Below are 16,067 nucleotides of genomic sequence, written 5' to 3'. Positions count from 1 at the left end.
ATGTGATTAGCATACATTCGTCCATGTTCTGCCACTTACCCTGTAACAATCTCCCAAAGACATGTGCGTTGCAGTCCAACAGGATGCTCCTCTATGATCATGTGTCTCAAAGGCAGCACTGAGGTCCAGCAGAACTAGTATAGAAAAAAATATCCATAAAAACACTGATCATTTTTCTTTTTAAAAGAGGGATCAAAGGGAGAAACATTCCAATATTTATAATAAATATAAACTTCATTTCATATATAAAATTATATGAACTTCATATAATTTCTTTTTTGTTTTTCTTGTTATCCTTTTGCTGACCAAGGTCTTAAAATTGACAATAGACAGCTGAATATTTCATTTGAGGTCAAAAGTCTTGCAGACCACTATTTTCTTGTGTCATGAGGGTGCAGAGCAGCTGTGCTGTCTATGTCAAAGTAATATTCTCTGTTAGCTTAATGTCTACTCTGCCTTTGGCTAAACAGGATGCTGAAAAGAGATATGAAACATAAGCAGTTGTCAATAAACATCCTGGAGTTACATGGTGAATATGCTACTCTGTTGGGTTTATTAAATTTACATTGAGTTGGTGTCTCCCCAGCCTTGAACCTCACTTCTGGTCTGAAGCTATGATATGGTCATTACTATCTTTACCAAGTGCTATATCTGTAAATATAGGAATCAATTTTGCTCATGTGTCTGGATCAAATGATTTTTTTAGGCAATAATGTGATCATTGCAACCTTGAAAGCCAGGGGTCTGAAACACTGCTAATAATTATCCTTCAGAGTGTTAGGGTGTGGTCTAAAAGACAGCTGGTACTCCTAGATCACCTAATGAGGACATCTCAAAAAAATAAATCAATAAGTGGCCTGATTGAGTTCTTCAATAGCTATTCTGTTATCAGTGAAGTAAGTCATAAAGGCTTTATTACTGAGGTGTGTCACCACGGCACAATGACTCTTCATCTTCATCTTCATTGTGGCTTCAGTTCTGAAAATAATCCTGGCGATTAGAGTGAGTGATTAGAGAGAGTTTAAACTGCCTATTAGAATAATAGGCCTTTATTAGCCATCGGACTGTCTCTCCAGGCTGGATAGTAGCCTTCTGGTATCGAAGGAAACATACAATTTTAGCAACAAAGTCTCTTATTCTGAACCAGTCTTCAAAAGAATTTAAGATCAGATTCCTCTCTGTACAAACACTTGTGGCCCAGAGGTTATCAAGGGGATTATTTATTTAAATTTAAAAATAGGATTATCTTAAAGAAATCTGTGGATCTAGGATCTAGAACCAAGAATGTGTGAAATGTTGTTTTCTTCTCTGCTACTAAAGAGGTTCCTGGGAAGCATTCAGGCACAAATAAACCACAAATATTTCCCAATTGATTTACATTTTATTTGACAAGACAGTGAACAGGAAACATGTACAATATTGGCTTTTCAAAAAATGAAAAATATTACAATAAGGAAACATTAAAAAACACGACTGCATTTGCATTGTATTATTATTAATTTAGCATTACTCATTATTACTTTCAAACCCATTCTGTGCTCATGATTTGTAAACATTTCGTCATCCAGTTCGCTGTCACACAAAGGGTGAGAATTGAAAAGCTAAAAATCCAAATACACAAACAAACACACATGCTCTAAAAAAAAAAAGACAAGGAAGGCACGTCTGGCTGTGTGATGACAAGCTATAATGACAAACGATGGACAAGAGAGAATGAAGAAACCAAACCAATTCGGACCCACACATCATTATCAGCAACATTCACAGCATCTGTTCCTGGCCCAGAAGCATGCAAAATTCATGGAAGGCATGGATCCAGAGTCTTGATCTTGCAGCTAATCCACCCAACATTACTGCGTGCCTGTGGGCAGATATCACCTGCAAGCTGACTGAGCTTAAATTTTTGTCAAGACTTCTGCTTAAAGAGTCAATTTTGGTGAACATCACAATTCATGTTTAGAGCTAATGAGGCATAAAATCTCTATATAAAATGGGAGCTAAGTCAATGATCTTTGATCTGAAACAATGATTGTCATCTTCCTTTTGTTCAATCTCTTAGCAGTAAAATAAAAACTAATTTATGTCTATTGAATTTACAGAATTCATTAATACACTATTGCGGCAGCATTTGTTCTGTGGCACAGTTGTTTAAATCAGTCTGTGATTGTCTGAAACTGCAAAAAAGAAGTTAGTCATGACAGAGAAATTACATTTAAGTCATCATGCAGCATGCAGACAATTAACATTAAAATTTAAACCTTAATTACTGTCTTTTAGTTTCCACGTGTCAGTGTTCATTATGGAAACATTCAATGCAACAAACTAAATCTTAGTGATGTAAATTTTTAAACCATTCCTTGATTGATGTGTTCATTGTTATCACAGTTTTGTAATGAAAAAGTGTTAAATCATGAACCAAAATTTTCAAGGAAGGATATTTGTTGGCCACTGAATTTTTATCTGCACTGAATTTTTACACTATTTTCTTTTTGTGATATATTCTTTGCATTTTTTACTCTAGTAAATCTAATAATCCAACACGTCTTCCTCTTATATCCAGTAACTCTGCCTGTGGACAGCCACAAATTCTTACAAGTTTCCAGTGTAATCGACCACCTTTTGTGTGCTTGAGTGCCACAGGGTTATTAGCAAAACTCAGAGATGGAATTATCTTAACTGAACAACTGTGAATCACTAAAAAACAATGTCCATTCTCTCAACTTTGTCAACTTTTTCAAATTAATCCATAACACACAGATGCAGAGATGGGCATACACAATGGCCTCCTTGTTTCACTCACATTTTAAAGAAGATTTGTAGATTATTTTTACCCCACAAAGAGCCTAGGACAATGATTACCAACAGGCCAGTGACAATGACATGCAGCGCAGTATCAACAAAAAACAAAAATCACACCATTTTAACTTCAAGGTACCCGTAAAAACAAAATAACAGCATTTCATTTCGTTACCCTGCAAAAAGCACTGATAACACCTACACTTTTATTTACAGATGCATATGTATGTGTGTTTAAATGTGTACACAAACTATATATATTATTTAGCAATAGTATTTACAATTTTTGTTCACCATTTGGTACCATGACATATGTGAAGAGGGGTCAGCAATCTTGATCCACTCTTTGTGTGGTTTTTAAGCGAACAATCAAATCAGATACTAACTGCATATTTACACCACACGAGCAGATGGTCCCCACACCTTAAAGCATCTTATTGTATGTGCTCCGCTGATTGACATGGCAGTGTTTTTCCAATAAGTGCTAAACATTTTCACACTAGATTATATTCCTTAGCAGGTTTCATGGAAGAATCCCATGATTTACGTGGTTTTTCTCATCTAATCCTCTCAAATATATATGTGTGACCATGTGGTAAATATGTCTTTATCACGTAATGTTGCCAGGATGCAGAGACTAAAGACATAGCTTCCTTTGTTAACAAGCAGCTTGTTGTTGCTTTGACAGTGTTATAGAGGAAGGAATCTTTTGACTGCAGCCTTGAAAAACAGTTGAGTTGTTGTTTGATAGATGACTAAAATACCTATCAGATGATTAAGTGAAGAGGCAGGTGACAAATCACTTACTGTAATTTCATTACAAGGCAGCAAATAAAGTTCAACAATAAAGAAAGGTTACTTTTGTATATTATGGCACAAAATGTGATTAAATATTTGCTGTTTTCTGGGTAAATTTTGAGCACTAGGTAGCTATTTAATCACATGGTATGAATTGGTGAAATGTTGCAAAGTCAGCGTCTGTACACATGGTAAATTGATTTGAAAAAGGTGATCTCTTTTGCAATACCTTGCAAGTTAATATTATGCAATGACAAGTCCTTTCGACTGGAATGAAAAGAAGCATAAAAACCTGGATTTACAGAGAAAATAGGAATTACAGTAAATCTGGTGGGAAATGTCACCAAAGATAACTTATTCAAATAGATGGGATCTAAACAAATGTGTCTGACTTTGCACACAGCAGATTTTTAGGTGACCTGGAACTTGCCTACACAATCTGGATGGCTTTTTCACATGGTTACACATACATGGCCGGAGACACGAAGCTCTCCTCTCGAGAGATGTTAGCATGCAGTGGGTCATGGCTGGATGAATCTAAGTCATTTTCACGGAGGCCATCAGCAGCATCAAGGACTGGGGCGGCACCGCCGTTCAGGGCTCCTGAGGTCTCATCATCCAGGTTCTGTCAGATAGAGAGAGGCATGTTTGCCTACGTGATTTCAGAGGAAATTAAATTTGGGCACCATATCTCACTGCATGTAGCTATTCAGACTGGAATAGAGCTCATGAGCACAAATATAGCTTTCTGCATATTACCGTGACAGGCTCACTCCCAGTGGGATTGCAGTGAACCTCTCTGGGGCTGAGAGGTGCTACCTCTGTGGCCATTGGGGGCTCTGATGGCTTATTCAGCTACATGAACACAACATAAACATGGGTTTAAACCACCAACATTTTAAAAGGATCTAACTTCTTACTTTACCTTAACAGTAATATTTAATAGATTTTAAAATGCTTCTTCTGACCAACAGTACAAGGTTGTTAAAGATGTAGTGCCATCGTATCTGAAGACGCTGATTCCCCATATCTCTCACTCTCAGAGGGGCTGGTTTGACTTGTGATTCCCTTTTAAAAGTCAAATTCGTGGCTGAGTCCTTATCTATCTTTAGCTCCCTGTGCTGTGGACCCAGCTCCCTGTCCAGGTACGAGAGCATGACATCCTCTCTACTTTTAGGATTAAGCTTAAAACCTTCCTCTTAGGGATTATATCGAATAATTCTGTAGCTACATTTATTGTTCTAGTCATAGTGATGCATTGTTTAAAGGAGGTCATCTAACCTTTAGCATAATCTTAGTTTCTCCTGCAGGCTGAAGCTGCCGGGTACAGAAACATTGTCTCATTGACAGAGTTCTCTATTAGTTTCTCTCACCTTGTTGGCTCATGGTTACCTCTGCTTTCCCCTCCCCTCCCCATAAATGCAGATAATGGAGATTGTCTTTGACCACTCACCATTTCTGTAGATCTGCCTGTCCTTACAGGAGGAGGGGGTTTGTGCTTGGGTGGGCCTCTGAATGGACAAGAGAAATTAAAAATAAAGATTACAGAGTATTGCTCAGCTTTTTAAGACAATTTATTTCTTTATATTATGGTAAACAAAATAATATACTGCATCGCCAATTTTATTCAGCCAGAGAAGATATGGATACTCTGAGCACTAATTAATATAAGACCTGATGAATGTTGTGTCTCCTAAAACCAAAAGGTTTCTATAATTTGAGTGTACAGCACTGCGGAAGAATTAGTGGAACCAATGGGTAGATTCATTTAAAATGTAATCAATTAAGGAAATTGGTAATCAAGGGTAATTATTTAGCACAAAGTCCTGTAGCAGGGAAAGAAGTAATGACAGGCTTTGATCCCTTTGATTGGCACATCCATTTGCCAGACCTGAATCCTCTGAGAACCTCTGTGACACCATGTAATGTTGCTTCCACTCCTATCATGTTACAGAATATTACCGGTAGTCATATTTAAATAACATGAAATCCTGGCAGCCCCTATTCATGACAATTGGCACTGAACATAAATAAAAGTCATATTGTACTACAAAACACACCTACAGACACAGGCAACTGTCTAGATAAATTATTATTGCTGTCGTGGTGTCATAGGCTGCCAAAACATCTTTAATTTCCTCAGCTGGATACATATTGCGTTATAGCTGCAATGAAAAAGGTAGTATGACGGCAACATTTTTAAAAAGTTGTTATTTTTGTTGTGGGGTTCCTTTTCAGGATTACAACCACAATTTTATCAGCAGCATTCAAGTTTCAAAGAGGACACACGGGCCATCTTGAAATTTTAACATTACAAATCTGTTCCTTTGTCTTTCTTACTCTGTCTCTCAGAAAACAAAATAATCAATCAACCAAACAAAACTAGATCAGAACAAGTCAAAACTTTTTCAACAGTCTGCAGCAAAGATTTTAAGGACATTTGGGCAGATGCCTAAAACAAACATGACAAAAATAATTAAAACCACAGAAATGCGAATGGTTTTGTTTTGAATTAGTTATACTTTTAATGGGTCTCATTCATGAAATGTGAGCAGAGCGAATTTGTATCAACTGTTCATAGACATAAATTTACGTGAATCTCACATTCATCAAGATTTTAGTAGCTCAGATCTGTTCGTAGCTACTAAAAAAATCTACAAATGCTTTTGACTGCATGTAGCGCTTGTGTAAATGTACCAACACATATAAATAATGCTTGTCACTATTGTAAATTATATTTTTAATTTTAGAATAGGCTATATCAATTATGCATGATAGAACATTGCTGGTTTCACATTTCTACTTCAATCTGAAGAGAAAATTGCCCAAATTGTTTGGTGCTGTTCGACCTAGACTAAGTTGATCACTAAGTTATGTGTGATTTTTCAGAATGTAGATTATTGTGACACAACATTTATTACCTAACCGCCTGGGGTCGCTGTTTCCATCAGGGATGATTCCTGACAACGTGCTATCTCCAGTAATTCCTGCTATGCACTCGTCTCGACCTCCTCCTGTGACAGACCTATTTTTTCCGTGTGCACATATACATTTTTTTTGCCCTTTATATGTAAACCTGTTTGCAAATTTACTAACGTTTCATGAAAGAGACCCAATATGCTTGAGGGGACAAAATTTGTACTCCTCATCTGCACTTTAAAAATGAAGGATCCCACCCTATTGTCTCTGATCCACAGTGACATGATTCAGGAATAGTGTACACACCTGTGGATTTATCAACACTGAGATAATGACAAATTGACATATGTACATTTAGCCTGGTGATGCATCAGGACCTGAAGCCCTGACTAGCAACCTTTAGCAGTGAGGTGGTTCTTTGAGAATGTAGCACTTAGGTGAAAGGAAAATGAAATTACACCATGGCTGGAAAATGCAACATACTTATTAACCTTTTTTCCCTGCATGTATCATTCATGATGCTTAGCCTGTTGCATCAAATGTAAATAAATTGGTGGTCAACGAATCTTGAACCAGTCAAATTGTCTTTTAGCAATATATTGATCACCAAAATAGTTTCTCAGACATTCTCATTGATCTGGCCTGTTTAGATGTAATACATGGTCTCACTGGCAATTTCACTGTGGTGGGGCTCCATGCGCTCATATATAAATTTTACATTTACACCATACTTTTCTAGGCTATGGATTATGCTAGAGGTTTTATTATTCATAAATTTGAAATAGGAATATTGAGAACTGCAATATTTTCCACTTTTTGGTAAATTTCCTATTTCTCTGATGTAATGATTTCTGAAATAAAGAGACCTGGTGCCACCTTCTAATCAGCTATTGAACTCAAGACACCTGCAAAGGCCTTTAAATGGTCTCTCAGTCTAGTTCTGTATCAATCATGGGGAAGACTGCTGACGTGACAGTTGTCCAAAAGAAGACCACTGACATTGTGCACAAGGAGGGCAAGACACAACAGGTCATTGCTAAAGAGGCTGGCTCTTCATAGAGCTCTATGTCCAAGCACATTAATAGAGAGATGAAGGGAAGGAGAAGATGTGGTAGGAAATAGTGTACAAGCAACCCTGGAGTGGATTGTGGAACAAAACAAATCAAAAATGTGGGGCAGAGTCACAAAGAGTGGACTGCAGCTGGAGTCAGAGCTTCAAGAACCACAGACGTATGCAAGACATGGGTTTCAGCTGTCACATCCGTGGTGTCAAGCCACTCTTGAACAAGAAAAAGCATCAGAAGCATCTCGCCTGAGCTAAAGACAAAAAGGACTGGACTGCTGCTGAATGCTCCAAGGTTCTCTGATGAAAGTAAATTTTGCATGTGCTTTGGAAATCAATCTGGATGAAGAGAGGAGAAGCACAGAATCCACTTTGCTTGAGGTCGAGTGTAAAGTTTCCACAGTGAGTGATGGTTTGGGGTGCCAGGTCATCTGCTGGTGTTGGTCCACTGTGTTTTCTTAGTTCCCAAGGTCAACGAAGCCGTCTACCAGGATGTTTTGGAGCGCTTCATGCTTCATGCTAACCAACTTTATGGAGATGCAGATTTTCCAACAGGACTTAACACCTGCACACAGAGCCAAAGCTAGCAATACCTGGTTTAAGGACCATGGCATCCCTGTTCCTAATTGGCCAGCAAACTCGCCAGACCTTAACCCCATAGAAAATCGATGGGGTATTGTGAAGAGGAAAATGTGATAGGCCATCAGAGCAACCTGGGCTCTCAGAACACTTTAGCAGTGCCAAGACTGATGGACTCCCTGCCACATCGCACTGCTGCAGTAATTCAGGACAACGGAGCCCCAACTAAGAATTGAGGGCTGGAAATGCTCATACTCTTCATGTTCATACCTTTCACTGGGCAACATCTAGAAATTTTTTTGTATCAATCTTAAGTATTAGTCAGACTTTCGGAATTTGGGTTTTTCCATTAATTGTCAGTTATAATCATCAAAATTAAAAGAACTAAACAGATTAAATATGTGATTATTAATGAATGAATATAATATACAAATGAAACATTTTTTAATCGATTTACTGAAATAAATCAACTTCTTCATGATATTCTCATTATATGACCAGCACCTGTAGATACAGCATATAAAACAAAATTACAAATGCTTTGCTAATATAGATTTTTTTTTATTTTTTAAATTGAATGTCTTTATGCATTGCAGTATACATCTGCACATGATTACAGCATCAGGCTCACTGTGAATATCTTTAAGATAACATGAATATAGATATTATTCCCTGTCTGTCCAATTCTGAGGTTGGGTATGTGATCAGATTATAATGAGCTAAAATATCAGTAATGCCCCTTTAACACAAATTTAAAGTTCCTTTTCAATGCCATGGCTGTAAAGGTAGGGACAGGAGACACTAAAGAGCATCCTCATGTTGGAAGCTTCAGGCTGAGATTTGTGACTGTGGCTGGTTCTGTCGCAACATGCAATAAGTTTTAATGAGCCTTTGTGTCAGAGGGGGACATTAATTATGCTTTAAGGAGCTTAAATAAGCAATGAGGTCATGCAGGAGGGTTAATGAAGACTTACTCTCTGTTGTCCTGGCAGTTGCGGATTAAGAAGATGATGCCAACAATGATGGCGATGAAGATGAGCGAACCGAGGATACCACCAATGACTGCCCCCGTATTTGGGCCTGGAGTAAATTCTCTTTTCTCTTCTGGGGGAAAGAAAGAGAAAAATGTGAATGCGAGAGCTTATGGGCACTTTCAGCAAATATGGTAATGTTAGGAAAAAATATAGATTAATTAGGATGGAAAAGTGGCAGAAATAATATGTTTAGGCGATTCCATGAATCGAGATCATGAGTCTTCGTAAAATTTTCCTTCACTTAAAAAAATCCAGTACTGTTTCTACGGTTTATCTTGTGTTTTGCTCCATAGTGTTTTGTCTGTGCAAAATGTGTTTCATTATAAATCAAATCTGGGAAAGATGTAATCTAAAACAGAAGAAGTATGTTGAAACATACATTCAATTTGGAGTTTGTTTTTCATGCTGTACATAGAGCAACTCAGGGATATAGTCAATAACCCTGCCTACTTATAGAAATTGAAGTATAAGTTTAAATTGATTCTTTTAAATAACGTGGAATCATTTTAATATTCGATAACAATTTATAGAAATTATCATTGTTGTCAATGTTTACTGAGCAAACATTGTACACCAATGGAAGCCAAAAACATGATTACAAGGTTGTTTTCCAGCTGTTTTCCAGTTGTGCTGAACAAATTATTTTTTGACAAAAACAACTCTCTGAGGCCCACAAAGAGGTTTTGCTGAGAGGTTCAGCAGCTATTGCACAACATGATGAATGAATGAATGTTTTAGAGTGAGATATAAATTTTTCCTAATGTGAACACAATTATTTCCAAGGAAGTTTCTTTACTTCCCGTTACCATCGTAAGCCTAAAAGCAACCTCACAAATGGCCTCTGTGTCAGTTAGGAAACAAAAAAAAACAGGTTGCGTGTAAGAAAAATCTGCAGGATTCTCAGGGTAAGAATAAGATGGAGGAGTTGGTGAACCAGTGAAGGAGGTGAACAAAGTGTGCAGGATTCAAGGAGAGAGGGGATGAAGAGTGACAGGGGGAGAAAATCAGGAAGTGCTAGGATTGTTAATAGCCTGCAGAAAAAGAGGGGATTTTAAAGGTCTAAACAGTCCCGAGGGAGGCTGTGAGTGACAGCAGAACAACAACTGCCTCTACATTTCCCCTCTCTCACTTCCTCTTTCTCCCTCCTTTGCTTCTACCCTGCCCAAAGGGAGAAAGTAGATTTGGGTACTACCCGCCACCACACCATTGGAGGGGGACCTGCATTTGATTTTTCTCTCTGCAGAGGTTAATCCCATTTAGATCCATAACGTGACAGTACGTGGATTGGCCATCATCGTGTAGATAGACAGATAGATGAACAAACACAAATTAAATTTACCTTCTGTGTTCAGGATAAAAAATAGTGGCTTTAAAAAATGAGGAGAATCACCTGGAATTTAAATTTTCTCTCAAGTGTGTTTCTTTTTGTGTAACCCCTTGTGTAACCTTTAGACTTTGCAGCTCTGAGTCTCTTCAGTTATGATGAACCCACTTTCTTTCATATTTCTTTTTTCCATATTTTGCAATGCAACTGCTACTATTCATGAGCTCTGCCATCAGACAACAAGGCTAAAAACATGAAGTACACGTTAAAGTACAGTACAGTGGGTAGTAATGCAGTCAGCAATCCCAAATCAGCACATGCGTTTGCACAGTGCTCTGAAACAGGAATCATCAGGCAATTATGATGATCAGAAAAGGGCTGATTAAGATTGTATGAGTGCCTGAAAGCCTTTTAATTCCTCCCAGCAAAGCACCAGAGAAAATACCTTGAAGAGCTGGAGCGTAGCAGCAAACCTAAAGTATGGGTGGAGAAAATTAGACAACTATGAATCAACAGAAGGACAGAAGCTCCTGTCAGAAGGAGCTTCAACTCACACCTCCGGGAGAGCTTTGACCATGTCCCGGGGGAGTCGGGGGACATTGAGTCCGAGTGGACCATGTTCCGCCTTTCGGCTCAGCTCTCAATTTACCGGTCAATCTTCGTTCCTACCCTCACCTATGGTCATGAGCTTTGGGTAATGACCGAAAGAACAAGATCACGGGTACAAGTGGCCGAAATGAGCTTTCTCCGTAGGGTGGCTGGGCTCTCCCTTAGAGATAGGGTGAGAAGCTCTGCCATCCGGGAGGAGCTCGGAGTAGAGCCGCTGCTCCTCCGCGTTGAGAGGAGCCAGATGAGGTGGCTTGGGCATCTAGTTAGGATGCCCCCTGGACGCCTCCCTGGTGAGGTGTTCAGGGCATGTCCCTCCGGTAGGAGACCCCCGGGAAGACCCAGGACACGTTGGAGAGAATATGTCTCTCGACTGGCATGGGAACACCTGGGGATCCCTCCGGATGAGCTGGAAGAGGTAGCTGGGGAGAGGGAAGTCTGGGCTTCTCTTCTTAGGCTGCTGCCCCCGCGACCCGCCCCCGGATGGATGAATCAACAGTGTGCTAGACATTAAACCTGCCTTTTGTGCAAAATCAGACCTGTTTACCAATGTAAAGCTGTTGCGCATCAGAAGGAGCCTGCAGTGAAAATCTTTCACTTTTGCCATTCCTGCATCCACATTATCCAGTAGATTGATGTTCTGAATGGGATGTTGCCATTTCCTTAAAACAAGGTCTGTGGGTGTTTTTTGGTCTCCATGTTTTTCATCCACATTTTATTAAAAACATTTATTAATACCGTGTGATTACTTTAAAAAAGATAATCGACTCCAATCTACAGCCAGTCCGAGGTTACACATTAAATGACTTTGTTAGAAAAAAACACGATGCAAATCTTGCGTTTTAATCTCTCGTTTATTATTTCAAATGTAATATTAATGTTTTAAATTGTGCTGTCCCTCTCTGTGTCCTGTTGGTTAAGAACTACAAAAAAACAGACAAAAAAACCCGAAGATTCATAGAAAATAACAAATCTTTACAAATGTATGGTGGCTAGAAGGGTCTTTGGGGTGACTTTGAGAATCATTCCAAGATGTAATCACCTGCTACCTGAATAACATATTTGTATAAAAACCACTTGAGGTTTTTAAATTTCAAGTGAAATTTACAACATAGGTGGATTATTATGATGGATGAGGAACAGAAATTATTTCCCAGGAAACAGGAAATAAGCAGCTTAGAAATGCATGAACAACAAGTAATTACTCTTCCAATACTCAATAAAAGCCTGATGTGTTTTGTTCCACTATGTGCTTTAAGTACAGGGTGGAACAAAACATGAAAATAACAATAACAACAAATACGATGTGTCTACATTGAATGCGAGCAAGCAGATCTAAAGGGATCATTAAACCCTATTGCATAGTGCTGCTTACACTCAGACTGAAGCGCAGTGTGACCTTTCTGAATAAATCTGCCTATCAGCGCTCCCCATGTTGCCTGTGACAGATATCTGTGGATATGCAATGCTTCGCAACCTTATCTGAAGCCAGAGATGTCCTTTCATTTTCTGACAGCTCTGAACCAGCTTTTTTCCTGTCCATATGTCTACCCACTTAACAGATTAAACTGTGCACATACACATACACATACACACACAAACACACACAGTGTGTGGAGAAGCTGAAATGGAGTTGCTCTCTAAATGATCCACAGCAAATGAGTTTATTGCAGATACAGTTAGCCCCAAACCATTACCATCAAACTAGGTCATGCTGCAAATGAGACAGGGGAGGAAACACAAATAGCAGTATTTAAAGGGCAAAAATGAAACGAGAGTAAAGGTGTCTAGGGGCTCTGTTATCAACTACCTGTGCATCCCCCTCGACATCTCTAATGCCCCCTCTCAAAATCACTTGAAAAGTACAATTGAGTAAAAGTGAGGTGCATCCAATGACCACAAACAGGATGTTACATATACATGGGCTATGGTTTACAGTACAGATATGCACAGTCATTTATGTCATTTAAGCTGCAGAAACAATGATACTATATTGTTGAAACCAGACTTTACATCCACTGTTTAAAATGACTCACAACCTTTTTTTCCCTCTGGTAAATCAAACAAAACTTTTCTTGTTTAGGCTATTATGATTATTGAAATTCTTTCTATTTGCTAAATGCTAGAATGCAGGGAGGAAAATTAGTTTTTTCAAGGTGAACAGTTTATAGGCCCTGTGATTTTTATGCCTTCAAACAATTTGGAAAAACCCAAATGAAGGAGTTGTGGCTGTGAAAGCTTTTGATAGGTTAGTTGGCAACATTTGAGTTAATTGGAGGCATGCCTGTGAAGGGCATTTTATGGCACACCTCAAACAGCCTTTTCCTTTTTCTTCATATCATCATCAAAATGAATCCAGAGAAATCTACCAAGAGATCAGGAAGAGAACTGCGGACCTAACCAGTCTGCTTTATCCAAGGTTACAGTTTCCAGATGCCTGAAGGTAAACACAAGTAGAAACACCACACAAATGTCAGGACATCCATCCACTCAGTAAAGAGACACGTTGTGTTTCTTTGAGGTAAATGTGATTTGGTGCAAAATATGTAAACTGACCAGAACGAAAGCAAAAGCCCTTGTGTAGATGCTAGCTGACGGAAACAAGTCTGGTACCATTTGGCCATATTTCTTAGTAAAAAGTAGGAAGCCTGAGAACTCACTCCCAACTGAGAAGTGTGGAGGTGGCAGTACCATTTTGGGCATCAAGGGAAAAGAACATTATGTTGTATGTATGTTATGTTGAATCAACATCTCAGGTATCAACCAGCAAGTTTAAGCCTAGGTGCAAATGGATCTTTCAAATAGACAATGATGAACACACCCAATTAGTTACAGTGGGTTAAAGGCAACAACGTCAATTTCTGTGCCCATCACACAGCCCTGATCTCTGTCCCATTGAAGATTTGAGGACAGGGCAGAAAAGGCGTGCGTGAGCGAGTCGGGCTACAAACCTGACACAATTACTCCAGTTGTGTCAGGAAGAATATTCCAGCATTCCAAAATTCCAGCAACATCTTGTCAGAAGCTTGTGGAAAGATGCATATAATGTTGGATTTGAGTCAGAAAGTTTACAGGCAATGTTACTGAATACTAACACAATTTATGGGGATTTATGACTCTGGAGGAAATAGCTAAACAAAAAATTGTTCTCATTATCCTGGCATTTTGTGAATAGTAATCATTTTAAGCACTTATATCTGACATTAAGTTTAGTCTCACTTACTTTCAAATGGTGTGAAAACACAATGTATCGCTCTTTTTTACACAGTATGTACATTTATTTTAAATTTCTGGCAATGACAGACAAGCAAGGTATGTTATTTAAGGTCAACCTAAAGGCACACTTGGCGACTCAGGAGGTGAAGGACAGGAATACTGTGAAGACAACTGTAGACTTTGATGTATCAAAGAAAAAAAATAAACCGATATTGGCTATAGTTAAAATCCATAGTTGCGTATTATAAACCAAAACCCAAAACAGAATCTCTGCACCTGTCCAAATGCACATCTTTGGACTGAGAGAGGAGAAAGAAAAACCTCCAACACATGCAAACAAAGAAAACACCATCAAATTTATTGGCCGTAACTGATTTAAGGCGGGTTTCATTAATGATTGGTGCAAATATAAAAATGTTAGGTTTATTATTAAAGGTAACAAAACATTAAAACAGCTATATCCCATGGTGTTGAACCCAAGAGGACTGATTTGATAGCTTCCAATGGTTTTATTAGGTCTTTATATTTAATTCAAGTGTGTTTTCAGCAGTGTCCAGCAGCTGTTCTGAAAGGAAAAGTTCTGAACCGCAGACAGTTGGAGGGTTGCTGGGGCACTCCACTGCTAAAGAGTTATATATTTCCCTTGGGAAGAGCTACAGAGAGTGGACACTGGACTTCAAATTCATCCTTGCAGTAAGTAAGAAATGTCTGATAGGACTGACTCCACATAAATCACATACTGAAATAAAGGAGGGAAGATGAAGAACAGATTTTATGACAGGTTCATCTTGAGGTTTAAAAAGGGTATATCTGTCATGTAGTGTGGGTTATATAGTTGAAAAAATTAAGGGAAAAGAAGAGCTACAAAAAAGTCATTTGTTCATAAATAAATTGTGCTAATGTGATAAAATATCCTCAGAATACCCATACTGTAGGTGTGCTCACCACATTCCAGTGACAAACATATTATATCTTTTCCATGTCCAGCTGAAAATACCACATGTACCCTGGAACACCATGACCCCATTTCCCCTGTTGCTTCAAGTAGTAAAGAGCTTCTAAGTCAATTTAACACTGTCATCTGGCTGAGTGGGCAGCACACGTCAAAGGTAAAGTAGCTCGGGAAATGGGCACAGAAAACCCCCACAAATACAAAACAGAAAAGCAGACTGTAATATTTGAGGAATCTTGGGCTGTGCTATAAAAGATCCTTAATGGAAGAACTCAGAATAGCCTAAAGAGATTAGAGAGGGGAGAGAGATCAGTTATATCGACTGCTCCCTGGGTTATTTGAAGCATTTGAAATATATTCAAGTGCTTTCTACCAGGTCTGAAGCCAAGGGAGCACCTTTTAATACTCCCCCATTTCAGCACTCACTCAAGTGTCTCAGGCAGACAGACAGACAGCAGGCAGACACACAGAGAGGTGGGGGAGAGAGGATGTCATTTCAAGCCACTACTACGACACTTCATGCTACAGCTCTTAATCCCACAGGCCCAGATCAGGGTCATGTTCTGCTGACAGCCCTTCATCACAGCTTTGAGTGTGAGTATGTGTGGGACACACTGTCACTGGTACTCAGATTGTATTTAAATGCATCTGTGTGTGTGAGTGTATTTTGAAAGACAATCATTTGTCATGCAGACAGCTGTCTGGTCACCCAAGGGTCCTTCACAAAGCCATAGCAACAGCAGCCATCTGCTGCCAGGTAGCTGCATAAGCAATGAGCTC

The 16,067-nt window shown here is 38.8% G+C and overlaps 1 protein-coding gene across 2 annotated transcripts in view; it reads right to left on the bottom strand.

Annotated features, from left to right (window-relative positions):
* Positions 1-1,373: 1,373 nt before the first annotated feature.
* The window catches only part of pvrl2l (PVR cell adhesion molecule related 2 like), a 194,229-nt gene continuing 179,535 nt past the window's right edge, over positions 1,374-16,067 (bottom strand). Inside the window, exons 8-11 of one of the 2 annotated variants that reach the window (XM_029845620.1) lie at positions 9,130-9,259; positions 5,048-5,105; positions 4,354-4,449; positions 1,374-4,219 (exon numbers count right to left, since the gene is read on the bottom strand). In XM_029845620.1, the coding sequence (XP_029701480.1) occupies positions 4,055-4,219; positions 4,354-4,449; positions 5,048-5,105; positions 9,130-9,259 (449 nt within the window). In that variant the 3' untranslated portion in view covers positions 1,374-4,054. The remainder of the gene's footprint in view (positions 4,220-4,353; positions 4,450-5,047; positions 5,106-9,129; positions 9,260-16,067) is intronic. The other variant, XM_029845621.1, reaches the window with a different exon arrangement.

This window comes from Takifugu rubripes, chromosome 12 (genome assembly GCF_901000725.2).
Source record: "Takifugu rubripes chromosome 12, fTakRub1.2, whole genome shotgun sequence".
In the NCBI taxonomy this organism is placed as follows: domain Eukaryota; kingdom Metazoa; phylum Chordata; class Actinopteri; order Tetraodontiformes; family Tetraodontidae; genus Takifugu; species Takifugu rubripes.
Note: the sequence above shows the minus strand (reverse complement) of the source record. Positions and strands in the feature narration are given on the sequence as shown.